The 24,075-nt window shown below is 45.7% G+C and overlaps 1 protein-coding gene across 1 annotated transcript; it reads left to right on the top strand.

Annotated features, from left to right (window-relative positions):
• Positions 1–9: 9 nt before the first annotated feature.
• On the top strand, positions 10–23,652 carry LOC115136821 (pre-mRNA-processing-splicing factor 8-like). Its single transcript, XM_029672637.2, has 43 exons — positions 10–139; positions 731–851; positions 1,068–1,236; positions 4,385–4,549; positions 4,760–4,978; positions 5,311–5,523; positions 5,684–5,809; positions 5,954–6,059; positions 6,482–6,672; positions 6,966–7,085; positions 7,263–7,452; positions 7,830–7,949; positions 8,122–8,256; positions 8,479–8,608; positions 8,916–9,112; positions 9,446–9,652; positions 10,040–10,203; positions 10,323–10,449; positions 10,658–10,850; positions 11,064–11,251; positions 11,493–11,731; positions 11,937–12,083; positions 12,828–13,038; positions 13,311–13,427; positions 13,782–14,029; positions 14,340–14,519; positions 14,810–14,945; positions 15,104–15,273; positions 15,447–15,576; positions 15,682–15,828; positions 16,088–16,248; positions 16,494–16,685; positions 16,978–17,215; positions 17,479–17,607; positions 17,772–17,885; positions 18,135–18,308; positions 18,676–18,869; positions 19,118–19,357; positions 19,965–20,106; positions 20,344–20,484; positions 20,776–20,915; positions 21,283–21,485; positions 22,814–23,652. Exons 2-43 carry the CDS (start codon positions 743–745, stop codon positions 22,966–22,968), a joined length of 7,017 nt encoding a protein of 2,338 aa, XP_029528497.1. The 5' UTR covers positions 10–139; positions 731–742; the 3' UTR covers positions 22,969–23,652.
• Positions 23,653–24,075: the final 423 nt, after the last annotated feature.

The following is a 24,075-nucleotide window of genomic DNA, read 5'->3' as shown; positions in this document are numbered from 1 at the left end:
ACAGGAGGAAGGCTAATCAATACAATCGTGAAAAGCGGGGAAAAGTTAATTGCATTTTTACAGAGAGATGTTGTTATAATCGTGTGCAAACCAAGGCAATTTTCAATACAAAGCAGTTATCCTGGACGTGGAGCAGGAGGTATGGTTTGGTAGACCATCTGGTTGTGTAATTGAGCTGGTTAGCATTAGCAGACTAACGTTAGCTTGTACTTTCATTTTGGGCCTTCACAAAAAAGTTGTCGCCCAACCAATAACAATTACTAACCAACTAGTTGTTTAAATCAGACCATAGGTTAGTATTTTGTTAATCTATTGGTGAACAAATTTGCCCACTTTTTGTATCTCCCCAATGAGTGTGCTAACGACGCACTTGAAATTGTACGCGTGCTACAACTAAGTTACAAAGCATTCGCACATTCATTGGCTAAGATAATTTAGCTAGCCAGCGAACTAACGTTAGCTAGCATTCCAGACTTTGCACTGCTAAAGAGTTCACCTACTAACGTTAACTAACTAACATTAGGAAGAATTTACCAGATAGCAGCAGCCATGTCTTTACATGTTGGTAAATCGAAACATTTCGTGATGAATTTGGTTGGAGCACAATAAGCTGATGCGTTACTTGTTATTGACATGCATGGTCTATGTACGTTGCTGAAGTACTAGTTAACTAATAATACATTATTCTAATTTGCCCAATTTTTATGTTTTTTTGTATACATCTTTCAAGTTGTGAGTCGCTATGGCAGCTGCCTTCCCATATAGAGGGGTACCAGGTGGAATGCCCCCAGGTATCCACCCCCCAGCCCAGGTTCCAGACTACATGTCTGAGGAAAAACTGCAAGAGAAAGGTGGGTTAAGCTCAATGGAGAACTTTTCAACCATGTGTTTTTATCTAATGCACAGCTACTGGACTGGCTTCATGGAGCTGTCATCTACTAAAAAGCATAACATTTCATTGCCCCTTTGGCTATGATTTCCATGGTTGTTATTCGATTCATAAAATGGAAAATTCCTTTGAATGAACATATCATATAACCATTATTGTTCTCTTCCCAATCCGGCAGCCAGAAAATGGCAGCAGTTGCAGGCAAAGCGCTACTCTGAGAAGAGGAAGTTTGGGTTTGTTGACGCCCAGAAGGAGGACATGCCACCTGAGCACGTCCGTAAGATCATCAGGGACCACGGTGACATGACCAACAGGAAATTCCGTCACGACAAGAGGGTATACCTGGGGTAAGAAGCAACTTCCCAGGGGTGAATGAAAAGCGGTACGGTGTCCTGGGCAAAATAAATAATGTGATACGCAGTACGTATTGAACATGATCCTATCGCAATAATTAAAACAAAATGGCAAGAAAACTGTAGGCTATTACACCACTATTTATCATTACTGCTTGTCAGAGGCATGGAGAATTTAGCGAATGGACTTAAACTATATATTCATGTACATACTACCTCAATTACTACGACCAACCAGTGCTCCAGCGCATTTGCTAACTGGGCTTTGTCTGCATTCTGACCCGCCACCCCCTCTTTTACGCTACTGCTACTCTCTGTTCATCATATATGCATAGTCACTTTAACCATATCTACATGTACATACTACCTCAATCAGCCTGACTAACTGGTGTCTGTATGTAGCCTCGCTACTGTATATAGCCTGTTTTATTCCTTTACTTACATATTGTTCACCTAATACCCTTTTTTGCACTATTGGTTAGTAAGCAAGCATCTGTAAGTAAGCATTTCACTGTAAGGTCTACTACACCTGTTGTATTTGGCGCACGTGACAAATAAACTTTGATTCGAATGGACCTGAAAACGGGTAATATAGTCTATGGTTAGATGAGAACACTGACATTTTGCTAAGGTAGCAATGAGTGGCTGCATAAATTCTATCCCAATGACAATTGCCAAATGTTAAATTTTGGGGTGTTTTGTGTGACATGCCTCTTAACATTCACCATTGTTTAGAGTGGATTTACATGCACGGGTAGCCTAGTAAATGAGCCCTTTGAAGTGTTTATTTGACAGAGGTCCCTTACAGGGAATACATTCATCTTACTGCTGATGAAATCTCACATTGTTTGGTTACCATTTTGAACCTGGTTGTTGAGATGTTTAAATTCATGTGGAGATTACAATGGTGAAATCTACAGTGAATATTTGATCAATTATTGCATGAGAGCACAAGGTGTTCTGGATGACTGATCTCGCACTTCGTGGCCGATGTAAGACCTTTAAACGTGTTAACATTCACAAGCCTGCGGGGCCACACGGGATACCAGGATGTGTACTCAGAACATGCGCTGACCAGCTGGCAAGTGTCTTCACTGACATTTTCAACCTATCCTTGATCCGGTCTGTAATACCAACTTGTTTCAAGCAGACCTCTATACACATTTACATTACATTTAAGTCATTTAGCAGACGCTCTTATCCAGAGCGACTTACAAATTGGTGCGTTCACCTTAAGACATCCAGTGGAACAGCCACTTTACAATAGTGAATAGACAATAGTCTTTTAAGGGGGGGGGGGGTGAGAAGGATTACCTTATCCTATCCTAGGTATTCCTGAAAGAGGTGGGGTTTCAGGTGTCTCCGGAAGGTGGTGATTGACTCCGCTGTCCTGGCGTCGTGAGGGAGTTTGTTCCACCATTGGGGGGCCAGAGCAGCGAACAGTTTTGACTGGGCTGCGCGGGAACTGTACTTCCTCAGTGGTAGGGAGGCGAGCAGGCCAGAGGTGGATGAACGCAGTGCCCTTGTTTGGGTGTAGGGCCTGATCAGAGCCTGGAGGTACTGAGGTGCCGTTCCCCTCACAGCTCCGTAGGCAAGCACCATGGTCTTGTAGCGGATGCGAGCTTCAACTGGAAGCCAGTGGAGAGAGCGGAGGAGCGGGGTGACGTGAAAGAACTTGGGAAGGTTGAACACCAGACGGGCTGCGGCGTTCTGGATGAGTTGTAGGGGTTTAATGGCACAGGCAGGGAGCCCAGCCAACAGCGAGTTGCAGTAATCCAGACGGGAGATGACAAGTGCCTGGATTAGGACCTGCGCTGCTTCCTGTGTGAGGCAGGGTCGTACTCTGCGGATGTTGTAGAGCATGAACCTACAAGAACGGGCCACCGCCTTGATGTTAGTTGAGAACGACAGGGTGTTGTCCAGGATCACGCCAAGGTTCTTAGTGCTCTGGGAGGAGGACACAATGGAGTTGTCAACCGTGATGGCGAGATCATGGAATGGGCAGTCCTTCCCCGGGAGGAAGAGTAGCTCCGTCTTGCCGAGGTTCAGCACACCCCGTGCACATGAACACCAAGGTAACCTGCACTCACATTTACAGCGATGAAATGCTTTGAAGCTATGGTCATGGCTCACATCAACACCATCAGAAACCCTGGACCCACTCCAATTCAGATACCGCCCCAACAGATCCACAGATGACGCAATCTCGATTGCACTCCACATTTCTCTCGCCCACCTGGACAAAAGGAATACCTATGTAAGAATGAGTTTCATTGACTACAGCTCAGGACCCTGGGAATGAATGCCTCTCTGCAACTGGATCCTTGACTTCCTGATGGGCAGCCCCCAGGCATTGAGGGTAGGCTACAGCGCTTCCGCCACGCTGACCTTCAACACGTGTGCTTAGTCCTCTCCTGTTCTCCGAGTGGCCGTGCACAACTCCAACACCATCAAGTTTGCTGAGGACACGACTGCTCAACTTGAGCAATCAAAGGAGCTGATCGTGGACTACAGGAAATGGAGGGGCAAGCATGCCCCCACCCACATCGGTTGTACTTTAGTGGAGCGGGTCAAGAGCTTCAATTCCCCAGTGTTCACATCACTAAGGAATTAACATGGTCCACCCACACAGTTGTGAAGAGGGCATGGCAGCGCCTCTTTCCCTTTAGGAGGGTGAAAAGATTTGGCATGGGTTCTTAGATCCTCAGCATCTTGACGGGCTGCATCTCTGCTCAGTACGGCAACTGTAAGGTGTTGAGTACAGCCATGTACATCACTGTGGCCAAGCTCACTGCTATCCAAAAATGGTCAGTCTCCAGCCGCCCAAGTCATAGACTGTTCTCTCTGCTACCACACAGCAAGCGGTGCCAGTGCAGCTGTGTCTGGAACCAACAGGACCCGGCATACACGCATACTTACACTGACATTCTAACACACACGTCATACGGAAGCCACACAAAAGGAGAGGAAAGTAAGCATTTCACTGTTAGCCTATACCTGTTGTTTACGAAGCATTTGATAAATAAAATGTTTTGTGGTTTGCTAACTATGCCCCCCGTCCTCTTTTCACCCAATGCTCACACCACTTCCTATGTCTCGACTAATCTTCCCATCTCTCCTTTTTGTGTGGTCTTCTCCACAGAGCTCTGAAGTACATGCCCCACGCGGTGCTGAAGCTACTGGAGAACATGCCCATGCCCTGGGAGCAGATCAGAGACGTGCCTGTCCTATACCACATCACTGGAGCCATCTCCTTCGTCAACGAGATCCCCTGGGTCATAGAGCCTGTCTACATCGCCCAGTGGGGGTAAGACGGGCTAATATTCTGTTCTGTTTTTAATTTTTTTTTTGGTGTAATTTTTGGAGTGAATGAACAATTGAGGACTGTTTATGGATTTAAGCATGCCTAGTTTCCATTAAAGTCCTATTTAGAATTTTTAGAAACTAGAGTTAGCCATAGATGCCTCAAACCACCTAGATGATCCTCGTTCACTTCCTAGTTAAATTCTCTCCGTAGCGCCATGTGGATCATGATGCGTCGTGAGAAGAGGGACCGTCGTCACTTCAAGCGTATGCGCTTCCCTCCTTTTGACGATGAGGAACCTCCGCTGGACTACGCTGATAACATCCTGGACGTGGAGCCACTGGAGGCCATCCAGATGGAGCTGGATGCAGAAGAGGACTCCTCCGTGGCTGAGTGGCTCTACGAACACCAGCCCCTCAAGGACGCCAACAAGTGAGTCACAGCGAAGCCTGTTTTGGTTTCTCTCTGGGCAGTCCTGATGTGTAAAGGACACCTGCTCACTGAGTTTTATTTTATTTTCAAATTACACAGTTTAAACTGTTGCCTGGTCGTCATCATTATATTATCACAGCGTACCAAAGACCTCTGAAACCTCTTAATGTAAGCCACAATATTTAAACACAAGTCTTGGTTGGTTTAGCACAAGTTCTGAGTAAGTTGAAATCAGTCAAGTGTTCTTCAAGCTAAAACATGACTAGATTGGTTGTCTATTTTCTTTTTGTCCTTGTATGAACCTGCCTTTCTCACCTTCCCTTCAACCCCAGGTATGTGAACGGGACCACGTACAGGCGTTGGCAGTTCACCCTGCCCATGATGTCCACGCTGTACCGTCTGGCCAACCAGCTGCTGACTGACCTGGTGGACTACAACTATTTCTACCTGTTTGACCTGAAGGCCTTCTTCACCTCCAAGGCCCTCAACATGGCCATCCCCGGGGGACCTAAGTTTGAACCCCTAGTTAGGGACATCAACCTCCAGTAAGAGCTGGGGTATTTAGTCTGTTACCCCTTAGTGGGGACTCTTAAGTACATTGCTGAATCGCTCAAATAAATATTTTTAGTGCCGTCTAACTTGTGGTGGCTTTTGGGCATTGCACTGTGGAAGTATCTATTCCTAAACTCTTTTCTCCCATCTCAGAGATGAAGACTGGAACGAGTTCAACGACATCAACAAGATCATCATCAGACAGCCTATCAGGACAGAGTACAAGATTGCCTTCCCATACCTGTACAACAACCTTCCCCACCACGTTCACCTCACCTGGTGAGAAAGATGCCCTCTACTGACATTACTGTCTTATCTCATACAGACCCCAGAACATCCTCCTAGATTCTAGAAATGGAAACCTCCTATTGACATGCACACATTTGGGTGATATGCCACCAATGCTGACAAGTGCTTCTGTAGGTACCACACTCCCAATGTGGTGTTCATCAAGACTGAGGATCCTGATTTGCCAGCGTTTTACTTTGACCCCCTGATCAACCCCATCTCCCACAGACACTCAGTCAAGGTATGTTGTTTTTAATGTACAGTACGTTATGCACTGCAACCAAATTGCCGTTCAAAGACAAACTGCTCTTGAATTGTAATGAACCCTGCCCAAGCAGCTCCTTTAACTCAGTCTAGCCTAGGGCACAGAAATGTTTTCTCAAATTGTATCTACCTAGCTAGTAGCCCTCCCACAAAGGCGCACTTGCATTGGTTTGCTTGCAAGTGCGTAACGACTGGAGGAAAATTGAATTGAATGGTGGGTTACTGGCTGAACAGAATCTGTGCTGCAGTTTGTCCATCAGCATTCAAACACCTATTTTGAGATTGGAGGAGTCAACTAATAGCAGATACTACTTTATTGCAGTGTAGTGTTCTCCTGTTGTTTGTGTGTGTGTGTGTGTGTGTGTCCAACATCTCTCACACATACTCACACCCCTACAGAGTCAGGAGCCTCTGCCGGAGGATGACGAAGAGTTTGAGCTTCCAGAGTACGTGGAGCCCTTCCTGAAGGAGACGCCCCTCTACACAGACAACACAGCCAATGGAATCGCTCTGCTCTGGGCACCACGCCCCTTCAACTTGCGCTCTGGGAGGACCAGGCGGGCCATCGACATCCCACTCATCAAGAACTGGTGAGGAAACACTAAAATAACATTATTTGGTAATGTTGATGTAGGATGGGAATTGATATTGCTGTGTAAATGTATTTATTGCCTTTTTTAAACCAGGTAAGTCATTGGAAACCTTCTCTTTTACAATAAATACTCAGTAACTTGTCCTACATAGACCTGTAATGACTGAAGATGACTGCTATATCTGTGAACTCTCTTGTCTCTGCTGATATTGTAAACCTAATAAAGATGGCATGGTAATACTAAATGAAAATCTAATTAGTGAGTGTCTGCCTGACTGCCTCCCATGGCAGGTATCGTGAGCACTGCCCGGCCGGCCAGCCAGTGAAGGTGCGTGTGTCTTACCAGAAACTGCTCAAGTACTACGTACTCAACGCTCTCAAACACAGACCACCCAAGGCCCAGAAGAAGAGGTAAGCATCAATGATGATTCTCAAGTTACTAAACTAACCCACAATTTCATCAATGATTGTTCGTAGATGTTTGATACGGAAAAATAACTAACATTTACTATTTGCAGCACAATTTTGTGGAAAAAATATAACACAAGTACAACAAGCTGACCAGCCTCCTCTGTCCTCCCCTACCAGGTACTTGTTTCGTTCCTTTAAAGCCACCAAGTTCTTCCAGTCGACTAAGCTGGACTGGGTGGAGGTGGGCCTGCAGGTGTGCAGACAGGGATACAACATGCTGAACCTGCTCATCCACCGCAAGAACCTCAACTACCTGCACCTGGATTACAACTTCAACCTCAAGCCTGTCAAGACCCTCACCACGAAGGTAACCAGTCAAACCAGATGCCAACTGATGTAAGAGGGGCAAGATGGAGAGAAGTCCTGTCCAACCCCCGGCTTACCGCAGACCTTCTTAGTTGTCAACATTGCGTAACTAAATCCTAATTTGTGTTGCACAATATTAACGGGTGCTTGTGACATGCTGCATTGCAAGCATGTTTTATCTAACCTGCAGCGAGTTAACAATTTAGTAGTGGTGTTGGCCAACATTGTGGAAATTTGCAGATCGAAATGTCATGAATAAAGCTTACATTATTCCACGTGTCAGAGGCATGTTTGTTCTACTTATCATATTTCTATCTAAATGCAGTCCATAACCTTGTTCCCTGCTGAATGCACATGTGGTGTCTGTCTTTTCTTCAGGAGCGTAAGAAGTCCAGGTTCGGTAATGCCTTCCATCTGTGCAGAGAGGTGCTGCGTCTCAGCAAGCTGGTGGTGGACAGCCACGTGCAGTACAGACTGGGCAACGTGGATGCTTTCCAGGTCAGCAGCACTAACATCAAAGCTCCAATAAAATCTTCCTTTATTTGGTGTTAAATAGCATGATTTGATTTTGTCTCACAATTGGAAGTGCCTGTTAGAAATTCAAACCTATTTAAATGTAAAGTATTTCTTAATATGTATTGTTTCTCCCTACTTCCTCCTTGGTCTGTAGTTGTCAGACGGGCTGCAGTACATCTTTGCCCACGTGGGCCAGCTGACTGGCATGTACCGCTACAAGTACAAGCTGATGAGACAAATCCGGATGTGCAAGGACCTCAAGCATCTCATCTACTACCGCTTCAATACTGTGAGTACTGAGTATACACCCACACATTATATCCATGTAAATGGTCACACAAACATTACCTATGTTGTCAATTTCGTAAAGGAACAATTTTCCATTATTGCAAACATGTCTGAAACACCAGTAAGTAACACATCTGCTCTGTAATGTATTGGTGGTGATATTGGGACACAACTAAAGGCTGAGTTTGTTGTTGAAGGTATGTGTTTTGCTGTGTGTTCTCAGGGTCCAGTGGGTAAGGGTCCAGGCTGTGGGTTCTGGGCACCAGGATGGAGAGTGTGGCTGTTCTTTATGAGGGGCATCACCCCTCTGCTGGAGAGATGGCTGGGAAACCTGCTGGCCAGGCAGTTTGAAGGTAAGGCCTTTTAACTTCCCTTTATCATAGGTGATGTTAGAACTGTTTGTGATACTAATTATCACATGGGGCACAATGGCCTATCAATGAACTACTTGCTTACCCAGTTGCATTTGAGCCCTTGAACAAAAGTAAATATTTCGATAAGTGTGTTTGTGAAGGGTGAGGAGAGGGAAAAAGCAGGACCATGAACTGTGACGACAAGAAAACGCAAATGAATTCACTGTGGATCGTGACAAGCTCTCGTACTGATGGACTGATTGGGAACACCAGTCAATCAACCAATCGTGGATGTCCCCTTCAACAGGTCGTCACTCCAAGGGCGTGGCGAAGACTGTGACGAAGCAGCGTGTGGAGTCCCACTTTGACCTGGAGCTGCGTGCGGCCGTGATGCACGACATCCTGGACATGATGCCTGAGGGCATCAAGCAGAACAAGGCCAGAACCATCCTGCAGCACCTCTCTGAGTCCTGGCGCTGCTGGAAGGCCAACATCCCCTGGAAGGTATGAGATTATAGAGATGAAAAGGCATGAGGCAGCATATAGGGGGAAATGAATGTTGGGGCTTCATTCCAGGGTCTTGTGTGCTTGATTTTACTGCCAGAATGGTAGGGGCAGTTCAGGGAATATTTGCTTTAAGAATATTTATTGGTGACATGTTATAGAAATATAATCTTTCATCAAACTCAGTTGTCTTCAGCAATTATGATTTTGTAAGCAATAAACAACTTGTTTTCCTGAAAGGTTCAACATTTGCCATTACTGGAAGGTAGTTAATTTACACCTATCCAGTACTGGGACAGCTTTTGGCACATCTAATCCATGTCGTCCCCCCAGGTCCCAGGCCTGCCCACACCCATCGAGAACATGATCCTACGCTACGTGAAGGCCAAAGCTGATTGGTGGACCAACACGGCCCACTACAACCGTGAGCGAATCAGGCGCGGCGCAACCGTGGACAAGACTGTGTGCAAGAAGAACCTGGGCAGACTGACCCGTCTGTACCTGAAGGCTGAGCAGGAGAGGCAGCACAACTACCTGAAGGTAATACAGCACACACTATGATCCTCGTTTATGGCATGGAAGGCACTAGGTAAGTGCATAGCTGTTGCAACCATAGAGGTAGAACACATAGTTCTCTCTATTGTGCAACTACCTTCTCTGCTGTGAGGAGTGTAGACAATTCAGCCATGCAACAGCAAACCAGCAGAGTTAACAGGGCCACCAGTCTCTCAAGAACAGGCTGAGTCGGTAGTATAATACTCTGACACTTGTTTTAAAAAAATGTGTGTGTATATGTGGGATGTTTGTTTATAGAAAAATATAATTTAATGGTACGGCTTATTTATTTGTACCAAAACTGGTAACTTGGTTCCTATGACTTCATATTGCCATATGCAGTGTGTATAATGTGTCAACTGTGTCTCCCAGGATGGTCCATACATCACAGCAGAGGAGGCTGTGGCCATCTACACCACAACAGTCCACTGGCTGGAGAGCAGGCGCTTCTCCCCCATCCCCTTCCCCCCACTGTCCTACAAACACGACACCAAACTGCTCATCCTGGCCCTGGAGAGGCTCAAAGAGGCCTACAGGTAACACACACCAACTCCCTGTTCCTGTTAGGGAACATGTACTGAAAAAGATGGCTTTAGATCCTTTCTGCTAGGGTATCTTGCAGTGATTTCACCGTGTGGTTGTTTTCTCTTCCCAGTGTGAAGTCCAGGCTGAACCAGTCTCAGAGAGAGGAGTTGGGGCTGATAGAGCAGGCCTATGACAACCCTCACGAGGCCCTGTCCAGAATCAAACGGCACCTGCTCACACAGAGAGCCTTCAAAGAGGTTCGTCCCAGGACCAACTCTAAATACACACTGGGCTTTTTGCTTAAGCCACCCTCTACATTTCATCCCTTTTCGTCTAACTATATGGAGATGATTTGAACTTTCAGTTGACCAAGTTAACTGTCCTAAGAACCAAATCTATCTCGCTTCTATGAACTTAGCACTCACCCATTCCACTCCAATTGCCCCCCCTCACCCATCTCTCTAGGTTGGAATAGAGTTCATGGACCTGTACAGTCACCTGGTGCCTGTGTATGACGTGGAGCCCCTGGAGAAGATCACGGATGCCTACCTGGACCAGTACCTGTGGTATGAGGCTGACAAACGACGTCTCTTCCCCCCCTGGATCAAACCAGCTGACACAGAGCCTCCTCCACTCCTCGTCTACAAGTGGTGCCAAGGTGAGGACTAGGTTGGGTAGATTTTGAGTGTGTTTATAGTAGTTGTATTTATGTACTATGTGTATTGTGTATTCACAGAGCCAATGCATATTGTATAATAGGAAAAAGTATATACGCCCACTGCAATCGTTTGTTTGACTCTTTCAATAATTCTATATCCATTCATTGTAGGATACAAATCAGACTTTTTTCCCCCTCGTGTTTTGTAACCAGGCATCAACAACCTGCAGGATGTGTGGGAGACGATGGAGGGAGAGTGTAACGTGATGCTGGAGTCTCGCTATGAAAAGATGTATGAGAAAATAGATCTGACGCTGCTCAACAGACTGCTGCGTCTCATCGTGGACCACAACATCGCTGACTACATGACTGCCAAGAACAACGTGGTCATCAACTACAAAGTGAGAACACCTTGCTGTCTTGAAGAGGGGTTTGTTGTGCAGGGTTTGGATCAAATCAATTTAATTTGAGTCAATTCAGGAAGTAAACTGAGATTCCAATTTTCATTCAAAAGCAATGATGAAGATATTGTGCTCGTCTTTTTTGTCAGTTAAATGATGGCATTGTTTGATTTGATACCTTTTACTTTTCCCTACTAACTGTTTAGTTGCTTATATATATCCTTCTTCTCTCCCATCCCAGGACATGAACCACACCAACTCGTACGGTATCATCCGTGGTCTGCAGTTTGCCTCGTTCATCGTGCAGTACTACGGCCTGGTCATGGACCTGTTGGTGCTGGGGCTCCACCGGGCCAGTGAGATGGCTGGACCCCCTCAGATGCCCAACGACTTCCTGTCCTTTCAGGATACAGCCACAGAGAGCGCCCACCCCATCCGCCTCTACTGCAGATACATCGACCGCATACATATCTTCTTCAGGTACAAAACAGCAACACAACACCTTAGATAGAAGTTAGTACTCCTTAACTGATGCTACATCAAATACCTGAGTAGGAGCAGAAGAGACACACACACACATTTTACTTGGTGCAGACTAACGGCTTAGACTTTTCCATGTAAGTATCTGTTGAAATCTGTAGAAGCTCAGTGATTGACGTGTCCTGCTCTTTTCTCCTTCTTCCAGGTTCTCAGCTGATGAGGCCAGGGACCTGATCCAGAGGTACCTAACGGAGCACCCTGACCCCAACAATGAGAACATTGTGGGCTACAACAACAAGAAGTGCTGGCCCAGAGACGCCAGGATGAGATTGATGAAGCACGACGTCAACCTGTGAGTCGTTGTCGCCCCCCCCATTGTTTGTTCTTTATATGGAACAGTAGCAGAGTAGCTGAGAAAATAATGCAGGACTCATGTGAGATGTACTGATGTGAGACCTGCACATTTTATTTTCCCTGCTTCACCAATGTTGGGATTCTGGTTAATTCAGCTTCAGAAGTCTGCATTGTCAGTTGAGCTCTGCAGAATCACTGCATTTTGGACTTTGTTTCCAAACATTGAATATTATTAATCATTAGTTATGCTAGAGACATGAGGGGTGCGATAGTCTACAGTCTGGACCAGAAGTTAATTGGTATGTGTAGGAGGAATGGTCAGTGCAATTAAGCTTGGAATGTACTGAGTGTAGGGGAAACGATCACGTGGCAGCAGTGATAAGGGGAGAGAGCCGTGGTTTAGTGATGATGGGGTTCGAGGTCCGGTCACATTAAGGGAGAAGGAACACTTTATTACCCGTATCACTTCATTTCCTGCCTAGCAATAAAGATGCAATGTTTAGCAAGGAGGGGACTCCACCCCAAATTGGGGTGTATATATACCACCACTGGTAGAACCACGTCTTGGTCTGTTCAGCTGTTCCATCCTCTGGGATTAATAAACGTTGTTTAAGCTTTCATAGTGTCTGTTGAGCTCTTACTCTGATATTTAGAACCTAACACCAGCAACATGAATGGGAGGAACAGCGATACTCATATCTTGTGAAATAATAGTTGTCCCTCCCTCTCTGTAACCGTCCAGGGGTCGTGCTGTGTTCTGGGACATTAAAAACCGCCTGCCTCGCTCTGTGACCACGGTCCAATGGGAGAACAGCTTTGTGTCAGTCTACAGCAAAGACAACCCTAACCTGCTCTTCAACATGTGTGGCTTCGAGTGCCGCATCCTGCCCAAGTGTCGCACCAGCTACGAGGAGTTCACCCACAAGGACGGAGTCTGGAACCTGCAGAATGAGGTGAGAGGGCAAACGGAGGGATGGAGAGAGAAGGGCTGGAGGAAGAGGGATGTTGCCTGGTTAACTTAGTTTATACCCAGTTTAAACTAAGATTATACCAGTTGACCCTGTCCTTCTTCCCCATGGCGATACAGTGGTGTGCTAAATGACCAGATAGGTCTGACCAGATAGTCAGACCTTCATCACCGTGGCTGACTGGAACTGATACGCTGCTACGCTGTTGTCCCTTGTACTAAGACAAGGCTGTTCTTGCTGTGTGTGTGTGTGTGTAGGTGACCAAAGAGCGTACTGCCCAGTGTTTCCTGCGTGTGGATGATGAGTCCATGCAGCGGTTCCACAACAGAGTCAGACAGATCCTCATGGCCTCAGGATCCACCACCTTTACCAAGGTAAACAACTCCTTTACAAAACATCACGGTTTCTCTCTTCACTGAGATTACAAAACATCACGGTTTCTCTCTTCACTGAGATTACAAAACATCACGGTTTCTTTCTTCACTGAGATTACAAAACATCACGGTTTCTTTCTTCACTGAGATTACAAAACATCACGGTTTCTCTCTTCACTGAGATTACAAAACATCACGGTTTCTTTCTTCACTGAGATTCTGTAATTTTATATAGAAGTATACCAACTAGAGAAATCTTATCAAAATGAAATTCATCATTAGTTGGGTTCATAACAGTAGTTATGAGAACCGTACTAATGTCGAAATAAATTAACCCCCCCAATCTCCCCTCAGATTGTGAACAAGTGGAACACAGCTCTGATAGGGCTGATGACGTACTTCCGTGAGGCGGTGGTCAACACCCAGGAGCTGCTGGACCTGCTGGTGAAATGTGAGAACAAGATCCAGACCCGTATCAAGATCGGTCTCAACTCCAAGATGCCCAGTCGCTTCCCCCCTGTGGTCTTCTACACCCCCAAGGAGCTGGGAGGGCTGGGCATGCTGTCCATGGGCCACGTCCTCATCCCACAGTCCGATCTGAGGTAAGCGCAAAATGCAGAATATGTAGAAGCTAGGATTTGTCAAAAAAGGGCCATAGATGTTCCTGTATGAGGTTAACAAAGTCTACTTACTGCAAACTTAGAGAACATGGTATTGATAGAAATGTGAGCTGGATAATGATGTGACATTCCTAGTTGACTAATGAAGATAGACCTGGTTGCATTACTTCCTCTTTGAAATGTAGTTTAATATTATATTACATATTAATGCATGTTTTAAATTACGAGTTAGAGGGAAGTTTTCCTTCCTGCCACTAACCCATCTTGTCCTGCTGCCCTCCCGCTCCCCCAGGTGGTCAAAGCAGACTGACGTTGGCATCACCCATTTCCGGTCCGGTATGAGCCACGAGGAGGACCAGCTGATTCCTAACCTGTACCGCTACATCCAGCCCTGGGAGAGTGAGTTCATCGACTCCCAGAGAGTTTGGGCAGAATACGCCCTGAAGAGACAGGAGGCTATCGCACAGAACAGGTACTGAACACCTACACAGGCAAGACAGTTGCTCTATCTCAACCCCTGGTCCCCATGTAGGCTGGATTTAAGCTCCACTTGGCGTTCTTAATCACACACTGCACGGATGGTTCCACTTGGAGATTTTGGTGCATGCCAGAATGTAGAACTCAATATTTTAGAGGTTTTGCTAAGGAGAAGACTTTTCAAAGTTTAAAGGTAGCCTTCGCTCCATATTCTTTAACTAGATGGTCATACGGTTCAGAGGTTTAGTACTATGAGAGTTGATAGATGTCTTGTGTTCCTGTCAGGCGTCTGACCCTGGAGGACTTAGAGGACTCTTGGGACAGAGGTATCCCCCGTATCAACACCCTGTTCCAGAAGGACAGACACACGCTGGCCTATGACAAGGGCTGGAGGGTCCGCACTGACTTCAAACAGTACCAGGTAAAACAGTAACCAGGTGGTATTCTCACAAAAGTTAACCAATTAAACTCTGGTAAAAGCCTTCCGTGTATGTCCAGGCATTAATGTGATGCTCTTTCTCATTGTGTCCTAGGTTGTGAAGGAGAACATTAACTCTGTTCTGTCTGATTGTCCTGTAGGTTCTGAAGCAGAACCCGTTCTGGTGGACCCACCAGCGTCACGACGGGAAGTTGTGGAACCTCAACAACTACAGGACAGACATGATCCAGGCTCTGGGAGGGGTGGAGGGCATCCTGGAACACACACTCTTCAAAGGGACCTACTTCCCCACCTGGGAGGGTCTCTTCTGGTCAGTACCACACACTCATTCACTACGTGACGTAGGTTATTGTTGCATGTTTGTGTGCGCTCATTTTCTAACGTATTTATGTTATTCATGCTAAGACATTTATTGCAGTATAACATAATGTAGATAATGGTTTTACCTAGCTAACCTCCAGCCCTATCTATACTTCACCACAGGGAGAAAGCCAGTGGCTTTGAGGAGTCCATGAAGTGGAAGAAGCTGACCAACGCCCAGAGATCTGGTTTGAACCAGATCCCCAACCGTCGCTTCACCCTCTGGTGGTCCCCCACCATCAACAGGGCCAACGTGAATACCTGATTATACACACACGGATGCATATCCCAGATTGGTTTTGTGACTTATATTGTCACTCTTAACTCACAATCACGCTCCGTACTCTGTCCTCTCTAGGTGTACGTGGGTTTCCAGGTGCAGCTGGATCTGACCGGGATCTTCATGCATGGAAAGATCCCCACCCTGAAAATCTCCCTCATCCAGATCTTCAGGGCTCACTTGTGGCAGAAGATCCACGAGAGCGTCGTCATGGATCTCTGTCAGGTACTTGTATCTTCAGCTTGATGTATTTGGTTCAATCAGGGATCACAGGAAGCCGGATGATCTTGAGACATGGCTGTAGAATCCAATTATACGTTTGTGTACCATTCCTTCAATGCCTTTCCAGGCAGCAATAACTTGCAGAACCCAAATCAATTTTATTAAGGACATTCTCTACCAACCTCACAAAAAAACGTGGTTGAAAAGTACGTTTTTATCATATGAAACTTTTCAAAAAAATCAGTTTCCTCTGTCTGTGTAGGTGTTTGACCAGGAGCTGGATGCCCTGGAGATCGAGACAGTGCAGAAAGAGACCATTCACCCCAGGAAGTCCTACAAGATGAACTCTTCCTGCGCCGACATACTACTCTTCGCCTCCTACAAGTGGAACGTCTCACGCCCCTCCCTGCTCGCTGACTCAAAGTACGACGCTACAGTTTTTTTTAACCTTATTCCAGGTTAACACTGAAGCTGTGTCTTTGTTGGTTGGATATGAGCTATATTTTGCAGGTATCCATTTTAATGTGCCATCTCAAAATGGAAACTGCTTCCAAACTTAAATGACATAATAGATCCAAGTTTGACAAGAAGCCAAGTTATTCTTGCCATTATAAAGACCTTATTTCTGTCTTAGTACTAATTAATCCTTGACGTCTCTCCCTCTTCAGGGACGTGATGGACAGCACCACCACCCAGAAGTACTGGATCGACATACAGCTTCGCTGGGGAGACTACGACTCTCACGACATTGAGCGCTACGCCAGAGCAAAGTTCCTGGACTACACCACAGACAACATGAGCATCTACCCCTCCCCCACCGGGGTGCTCATCGCCATCGACCTGGCCTACAACCTCCACAGGTAAGCATGGCTATGCTAGCATTTCTGCTAATGTCTGCATGACAAGTAATGGATACATTTGCTAGCCTGTAGACATGAGTTCTAGCATTACCACTAATGTCCACATGATAAGTGATGGGAAATGTTGTTAGCGTAGCTAGTAGTCTTGTATAGTTGTCAACAGTTGCCCTCTCACACACGTGAACTCAAGGGTGTTACTGAACACTTGTTTGTTTACATCTATCACATGACATAGGAACTCACCAGCCACCCTCTTTCTTTCCTCCCTCCCTACCTCTCTCCCGTTCTCCAGTGGGTACGGTAACTGGTTCCCGGGAGGCAAGCCCCTGATCCAACAGGCCATGGCTAAGATCATGAAGGCCAACCCTGCTCTGTACGTCCTGAGGGAGCGCATCCGTAAGGGTCTGCAACTCTACTCCTCAGAGCCCACTGAGCCCTACCTGTCCTCCCAGAACTACGGCGAGCTCTTCTCCAATCAGATCATCTGGTTTGTGGATGACACTAACGTATACCGTGTCACCATCCACAAGGTGGGTGAGGAGTCTGGGGCTGAATTAGAATTTAGAATTATTAGAGAACCGACATTCTGAGATTCATGTCAACGTTCTACGGCTTCTAATTTTATGGGTTGGATTCTCTGGCACAGCAGTGTACCTCCTAGAATATTTTTTGCTGTAACATTTTCAGACAATGAAACATTTCTGAAAATATATACTGTTAGGTAACTAGTCTCAGAGGATGTTAAACACTGTCTATCTTCGGTCATGTAAATACTCCTGCTCTGTCCTTGCAGACGTTTGAGGGTAACTTGACCACCAAGCCCATCAACGGAGCCATCTTCATCTTCAACCCCAGGACAGGCCAGCTCTTCCTCAAGATCATCCACACCTCTGTGTGGGCCGGACAGAAACGTCTGGGACAGGTTCGTCTTCAAATGAAAAATAGCTTTTACTTTCTAGCAATGCACAGGGCAATCAGACTCTGGAAAGGAGCAAATCAAAAATGAATGAAAGACTAGTTATGCTCAATGTCCTCACTACTTTTCCTCCCCTCTTTCTTTCCTTCTCTTCTCTCTCCCTTTTATAGCTGGCGAAATGGAAGACAGCTGAGGAGGTGGCTGCTCTGATTCGTTCCCTTCCTGTGGAGGAGCAGCCCAAACAGATCATTGTCACCAGGAAGGGCATGTTGGACCCCCTCGAGGTGATACCCCATACCTCACAATCACACCGATTGATTCCACTGCACCTCATTGATATAGACATAGCATTAATCTGCCCAATTTACAGATCAGTACTTGACTGAGATGATAAATATTTTGACTATCACGCTTCTTTCTCTGTGATACATTTTGATACTGTTGAGATTATTGGAAAACTGAGATGACCAATGTGTAGCAATCACAATCTCTTTACAACTTAACATTTTATTTTTATCCCTTTCTCCTCCCAGGTCCACTTGCTGGACTTCCCCAACATTGTGATCAAGGGCTCTGAGCTGCAGCTGCCCTTCCAGGCCTGTCTGAAGGTGGAGAAGTTTGGAGACCTAATCCTGAAGGCCACCGAGCCTCAGATGGTCCTGTTCAACCTGTATGACGACTGGCTCAAGACCATCTCCTCCTACACTGTTAGTCTACTTCCTACTATTTTTGTACAAGAATGAGACTTAAGCAAGGTGGTGGTAGCAGACTGACTGGTTCAAGGCGCGAGTGGCTGTTCACTTCCTGTGAACGATAATACTAGAATGAGACTAAAAAGGATTCAACAGCGATTTCTGCCAAATCTAGCTATTAGCGGTTAATGTTTATAAAAAAAATAAGTGTATTGTATACATAGGAGCCGGCTAACTGAAGAATTATACCATAAATATCAACAATGTCTAGTCCTGTTTCTCATTCTAGAAGCTCTTCTGGAGTGCAAAACCTTTATTGGGTGAGCCGTTTCTGTCATACCCCTGTTTAACCAGTGTCTGTGGCTCTGTTTCCTGTCTCTAGGCGTTCTCCCGTCTCATCCTGATCCTAAGGGCGCTCCATGTGAACAACGACCGTGCCAAGGTGATCCTGAAGCCCGATAAGACCACCATCACAGAGCCTCACCACATCTGGCCCACGCTGACCGATGAGGAGTGGATCAAGGTGGAGGTGCAGCTCAAAGACCTCATCCTGGCCGACTATGGAAAGAAGAACAAGTGAGTGGCTATAATATCTGTGGTGGCTTTGTAAAGCTGTTGTAAAGCTGTCATATGTATATTAACTTCCATTTGCTATTATGAGAGTTCACAACACCTACAAGAAAAATCTCTAACCATCTCAATAAGCTATTGCAAAAATGTTTATGGAATCCAGTAACATCTAGGATACCCACTACAAGCGAGCATGCATTTCAATCCCAAATCTCCCTCAACCATGTCTGACCTCGACTCTCTGAACTCTCCAGCGTGAACGTGGCATCTCTGACCCAGTCTGAGATCCGTGACATCATCCTGGGCATGGAGATCTCTGCTCCGTCCCAGCAGCGGCAGCAGATTGCTGAGATTGAGAAGCAGACCAAGGAGCAGTCCCAGCTCACTGCCACGCAGACACGCACAGTCAACAAACACGGAGACGAGATCATCACCTCAACAACCTCCAACTACGAGACACAGACCTTCTCCTCCAAGACAGAATGGAGAGTCAGGTATGTAGGGGGAAGACATTTGTTTGGTACCCTTCCCCAGGTCTGTGCCTTGACACAATCCTGTCTTGGAGCTCTACCGGCAATTCCTTCAACCTAATGGCTTGGTTTTTGCTCTGACATTGCACTGTCAACTGTGGGACCTTTTTATATAGACGTGTGTGCCTTTCCAAAACATGTCCAATCATTTGAATTTACCGCAGGTGGACTCTAATCAAGTTGTATTAACATCTCAAGGATGATCAGTTGAAACATGATAATGTCTGAATGCTTATGTAAATAATGTATTTCTGTTTTTATTTTATTTGCCAAAAATTCTAAACCTATGTTCACTTTGTCATGGGGTATTGTGTGTAGATTGAGGAAGAGAAAAAATGATTTTAGAATAAGGCTGTAACGTAACAAAATGTCAAGGGGTCTGAATCCTTTACGAATTAACTGTATATCCTTCCAATCACCCTTGGTGCTGACAAGGGAATGTAATACACTTTGGAGCTTTTTGATTGTTATATTATAGTTATTCCTCACAGCAGGAGTTGTGAAATCAAGGCCATAGCTTCGGAGGTGAATGGAGCACCAATAATGGCTCTTTGATAACTTCCTCCTGCAGGGCCATCTCTGCTGCCAACCTGCACCTGAGGACCAACCACATCTACGTGTCGTCTGATGACATCAAGGAGACGGGCTACACCTACATCCTGCCCAAGAACGTCCTCAAGAAGTTCATCTGCATCTCAGACCTGCGAGCCCAGGTCAGTACCGCAGCCTACTGTTTATCCTGTTTGCGTCACCGTAACCTCTCCTAGTTATCTCTTTGTACATCTCTTTAGATATTATTGTAATCTTCTTTATATATGAATGAAGTGCTTAACTGCTTATACAGCTAGAACAGGATTATTTGGTAACCTCAATCATGTCTATTGTATAGTTTTTATATATCGGTCAGTCTGAATGTGTGTCGCTGACGTGTGCATCCCCTCTGCCTCCAGATTGCAGGTTACCTGTACGGCACCAGTCCCCCTGACAACCCCCAGGTGAAGGAGATCAGGTGTATTGTCATGGTACCCCAGTGGGGAACTCATCAGACCGTCCACCTACCCAATCAGCTGCCAGGACACGAGTACCTCAAGGTACAGACTTAGGGGATACCATACACACACTCACACATGAACACACATGCTCAGATACAAGCATATAATATGATTTGATGGCATGCTGTTTACTGGATCATGGCTCATTACGTGGAAGTGATTAACCATGGACAATGGCTAATTTTCCTTGTTTTTATGTTTTTGAGGCTCATACCAAGTGTGCCATAGCCTTTGAAATTGGAAGTGTTCAGTTCCTGATCAGGGCAGAACACACTCGCACTCCTGCTTCCCCTGTGTCTCACCTCCTCTCTACCCCTTCTCCGCCTACAGGAGATGGAGCCCCTGGGTTGGATCCACACCCAGCCCAATGAGTCTCCCCAACTCTCCCCCCAGGACGTCACCAGCCACGCCAAGATCATGGCTGACAACCCCGCCTGGGATGGAGAGAAGACCATCATCATCACCTGCAGGTAGGACCGATACTGTTGTACTTGCTTTTTATTAACTCTTATCAGCAGTGAGTCTACATATAGCAGCTCATTTGAAAAAGGTTTTACTTCATGACAGATCAGGCCAGCCCAGTTATAGAGGGCTTTATTGTATGTTGGTTGGATTGACAGACTTGGTTTAAACCCAGACTGTCTACTCGTCACTGGACTGGGTTAGCCTAAACTAAGGCCTTCAGGTCTCGTCAAGGTAATTCGTCGTCCCAACCACCCCAGCTACATTTGTAAACATTGATTAACTCCACCTATACATGCATCACTCTTCTTAACATTCAAGTTGCATCATGTACATCAAGGCTAACTACCGTATAACATCTTTATTCATTTCCAGTTTCACTCCCGGCTCCTGCACTCTGACGGCCTACAAGCTGACTCCCAGTGGGTACGAGTGGGGCAGACAGAACACAGACAAGGGCAACAACCCCAAGGGCTACCTGCCCTCCCACTATGAGAGGGTTCAGATGCTTCTGTCTGATCGCTTCCTGGGCTTCTTCATGGTGCCTGGACAGGTCTCCTGGAACTACAACTTCATGGGTGAGTAGTGCATAGAACCCGGGATTTCGCAGACACAGATTAAACCTATTCCTAGATTGAAAAGGCATGCTAAATGGAAAGTCTTGTATAATGGCTAACGCCCGTCATCAGTGTCTTCAAATCTTAGTGTATTTGAAACAATGAAATTCAACATCTGTGTAACATATCAGGGAAATAAGCATATTAGGAGAATAAGCATTTTACAACCACATGCTTGCAGTGTTTGATTATCAATGTTATCGGGATGTGGACAGCTGCTCGTCAAACATCTCATTCCAAAATCATAGGAATTAATATGGAGTTGGTCCCCCCCCCCCTTGTTGCTATAACAGTATTCACTCTTCTGGGAAGGCTTTCCACAAGATGTTGGAACATTGCTGGGGAGACTTGCTTCCATTCAGCCACAAGCATTAGTGAGGTCAGGCACTGATGTTAGGAGATTTAGGCCTGGCTCGCTGTCTGCGTTCCAGTTTATCCCAAAATTGTCGAATGGTGTTAAGGTTAGGGCTCTGTGCAGGCCAGTCAAGTTCTTCTACACCGATTTCGACAAACCATTTATTTATGGACCTCGCTTTGTGCACTGGGGTATTGTCATGGTGAAACAAGAAAGGGACTTTCCTAAACTGTTGCCACAAAGTTGGAAGCGTAGAATCGTCTAGAACGTCATTGTATGCTGAAGCATTAAGATTTCCCTTCACTGGAACTAAGGGGCCTAGCCCCAACCATGATAAGAGCACCCGACTATTATTCCTCCTCCACCAAACTTTACAGTTGGCACAATGCATTGGGGCAGATCGCGTTCTCCTGTGATCGACCAAACCCAGATTTGTCAGTCGGACTGCCAGATGGTGAAGCATGATTCATCACTCCAGAGAACGCGATCCACTGCTCCAGAGTCCAATGTTGGCCAGCTTTACTCTACTCCAGGCAACGCTTGGCATTGCGCATGGTAGACTTAAGCTTGTGTGCGGCTGCTCGGCCATGTAAACCCATTTCATGAAGCTCTCGACTAACAGTTACTGTGCTGACGTTGCTTCCAGAGGCCGTTTGGAACTCGGTAGTGAGTGTTGCAACCGAGGACAGACGATTTTTACACGCTTCAGCGGTCCTGTTGAGTAAGCTTGTGTGGCCTACCACTTTGTGGCTGAGCAGTTGTTGCTCCTAGACGTTTCCACTTCACAATAACAACACTTATAGTTGACTGGTGCAGCTCTAGCAGGGCAGAAAAGTGATGAACTGGCTTGTTGGAAAGGTGGCCAATTTAAAGAGGTGTCCACATACTTCTGGCAATATAGTGCATCTCAATACATCCTCTCTTCCTCTTTCAGGTGTTCGCCACGACCCCAACATGAAGTATGACCTGCAGCTGTCCAACCCCAAGGAGTTCTACCACGAGGTCCATCGGCCCTCTCACTTCCTCAACTTTGCCTCCCTGCAGGAGGGAGAGATCTACAATGCAGACAGAGAGGACATGTATGGTTGAGACTGGCACTCCGCTCAGAGATGAGAGGATTACCTCTCTATTGTACATATTCTATGATATGGACATCCTTATGCGGCCTGTCTAGTACAGTCAGACGTATCATTTGACCCAGCCAGCCATGAAGTTATGAATATAACTACTGCTCCGTGAAGAAAGGAAATGAGGTACAGCACAGCAATGGGAAACTCATGAGTGTGTGATCTCCATAGCTGTGATGGACTGTGTACCAACTGATAGAGATGGCCTGAAGATATTGGGGAATTTGTATGTAAGCCTAGTGCCACCTTTTTAGGACACAATGTCACATTGTGTATGTTTTCTGCAAAATGATGTTTGTTCCATTTGGTTGCCCTCTGATCTCTCCAATAAGGCTTCAGCATGTGAATTCTACTGCGTTTCATTTATGGCTTTCCTTTTGACACATTGCTGCCAATGTGTAATGGTATTTGTGTTTGTCTTCAGTCTGTAGTAGTTGATATAGCTGTAAGATTAATTTTTCTGTGGCATTTCTTTAAATAGGTAGTTAATCATATTCATAATGCTCTTTTTTTCGTAGAAACTGAACTGTGACAATGGAATTGATATGTACTGTTTATGCTAGCAGTTTCTTACCTACTTGCTATGTTGTGCATTCATTGTGGACACTTGGTTTTGGTTAAAATAAAGATCAACATTTTATAAGTATTTGCCCTTGTTTGGTTGTCTCAGTTTTTGTGTGGGAGTGCAGTTGTCATGTATTTTGTGAATAACACCATCTTATAGCAAGGACACACCAGGGATACTGACTGCTGTGGTACTTAGCATGATGTATGCAGTCAAACTTACTGGTGGCTGAGATGGGACTCATGGGACAGGGTGCAAACTGGCCAAAGACTGAACCTTTTCTTTTGTGGCATTGTCTCCATGACGAAGAATTTAGCATTCAAAAAAGAAATAAAGTACAAATGTTGTTTTTTTTACTCTGATTTGTCGTGGCAATGAAACAAATGTGGGTAGATTGTCCTTTTAATTGCATTTGATCTATTTTGTTTGATCGGTTCCATTTTACCTATGGCTGCTGTTAAAGAACAGTACAGCATCATTGATCGTTTCCCATGCCTTCAGAGG

Source organism: Oncorhynchus nerka, linkage group LG11 (assembly GCF_034236695.1).
Source record: "Oncorhynchus nerka isolate Pitt River linkage group LG11, Oner_Uvic_2.0, whole genome shotgun sequence".
Classification (NCBI taxonomy): Eukaryota; Metazoa; Chordata; class Actinopteri; order Salmoniformes; family Salmonidae; genus Oncorhynchus; species Oncorhynchus nerka.
The sequence above is the reverse complement of the archived record's forward strand: the minus strand, read 5'-3'. Positions and strand labels throughout refer to the sequence as shown.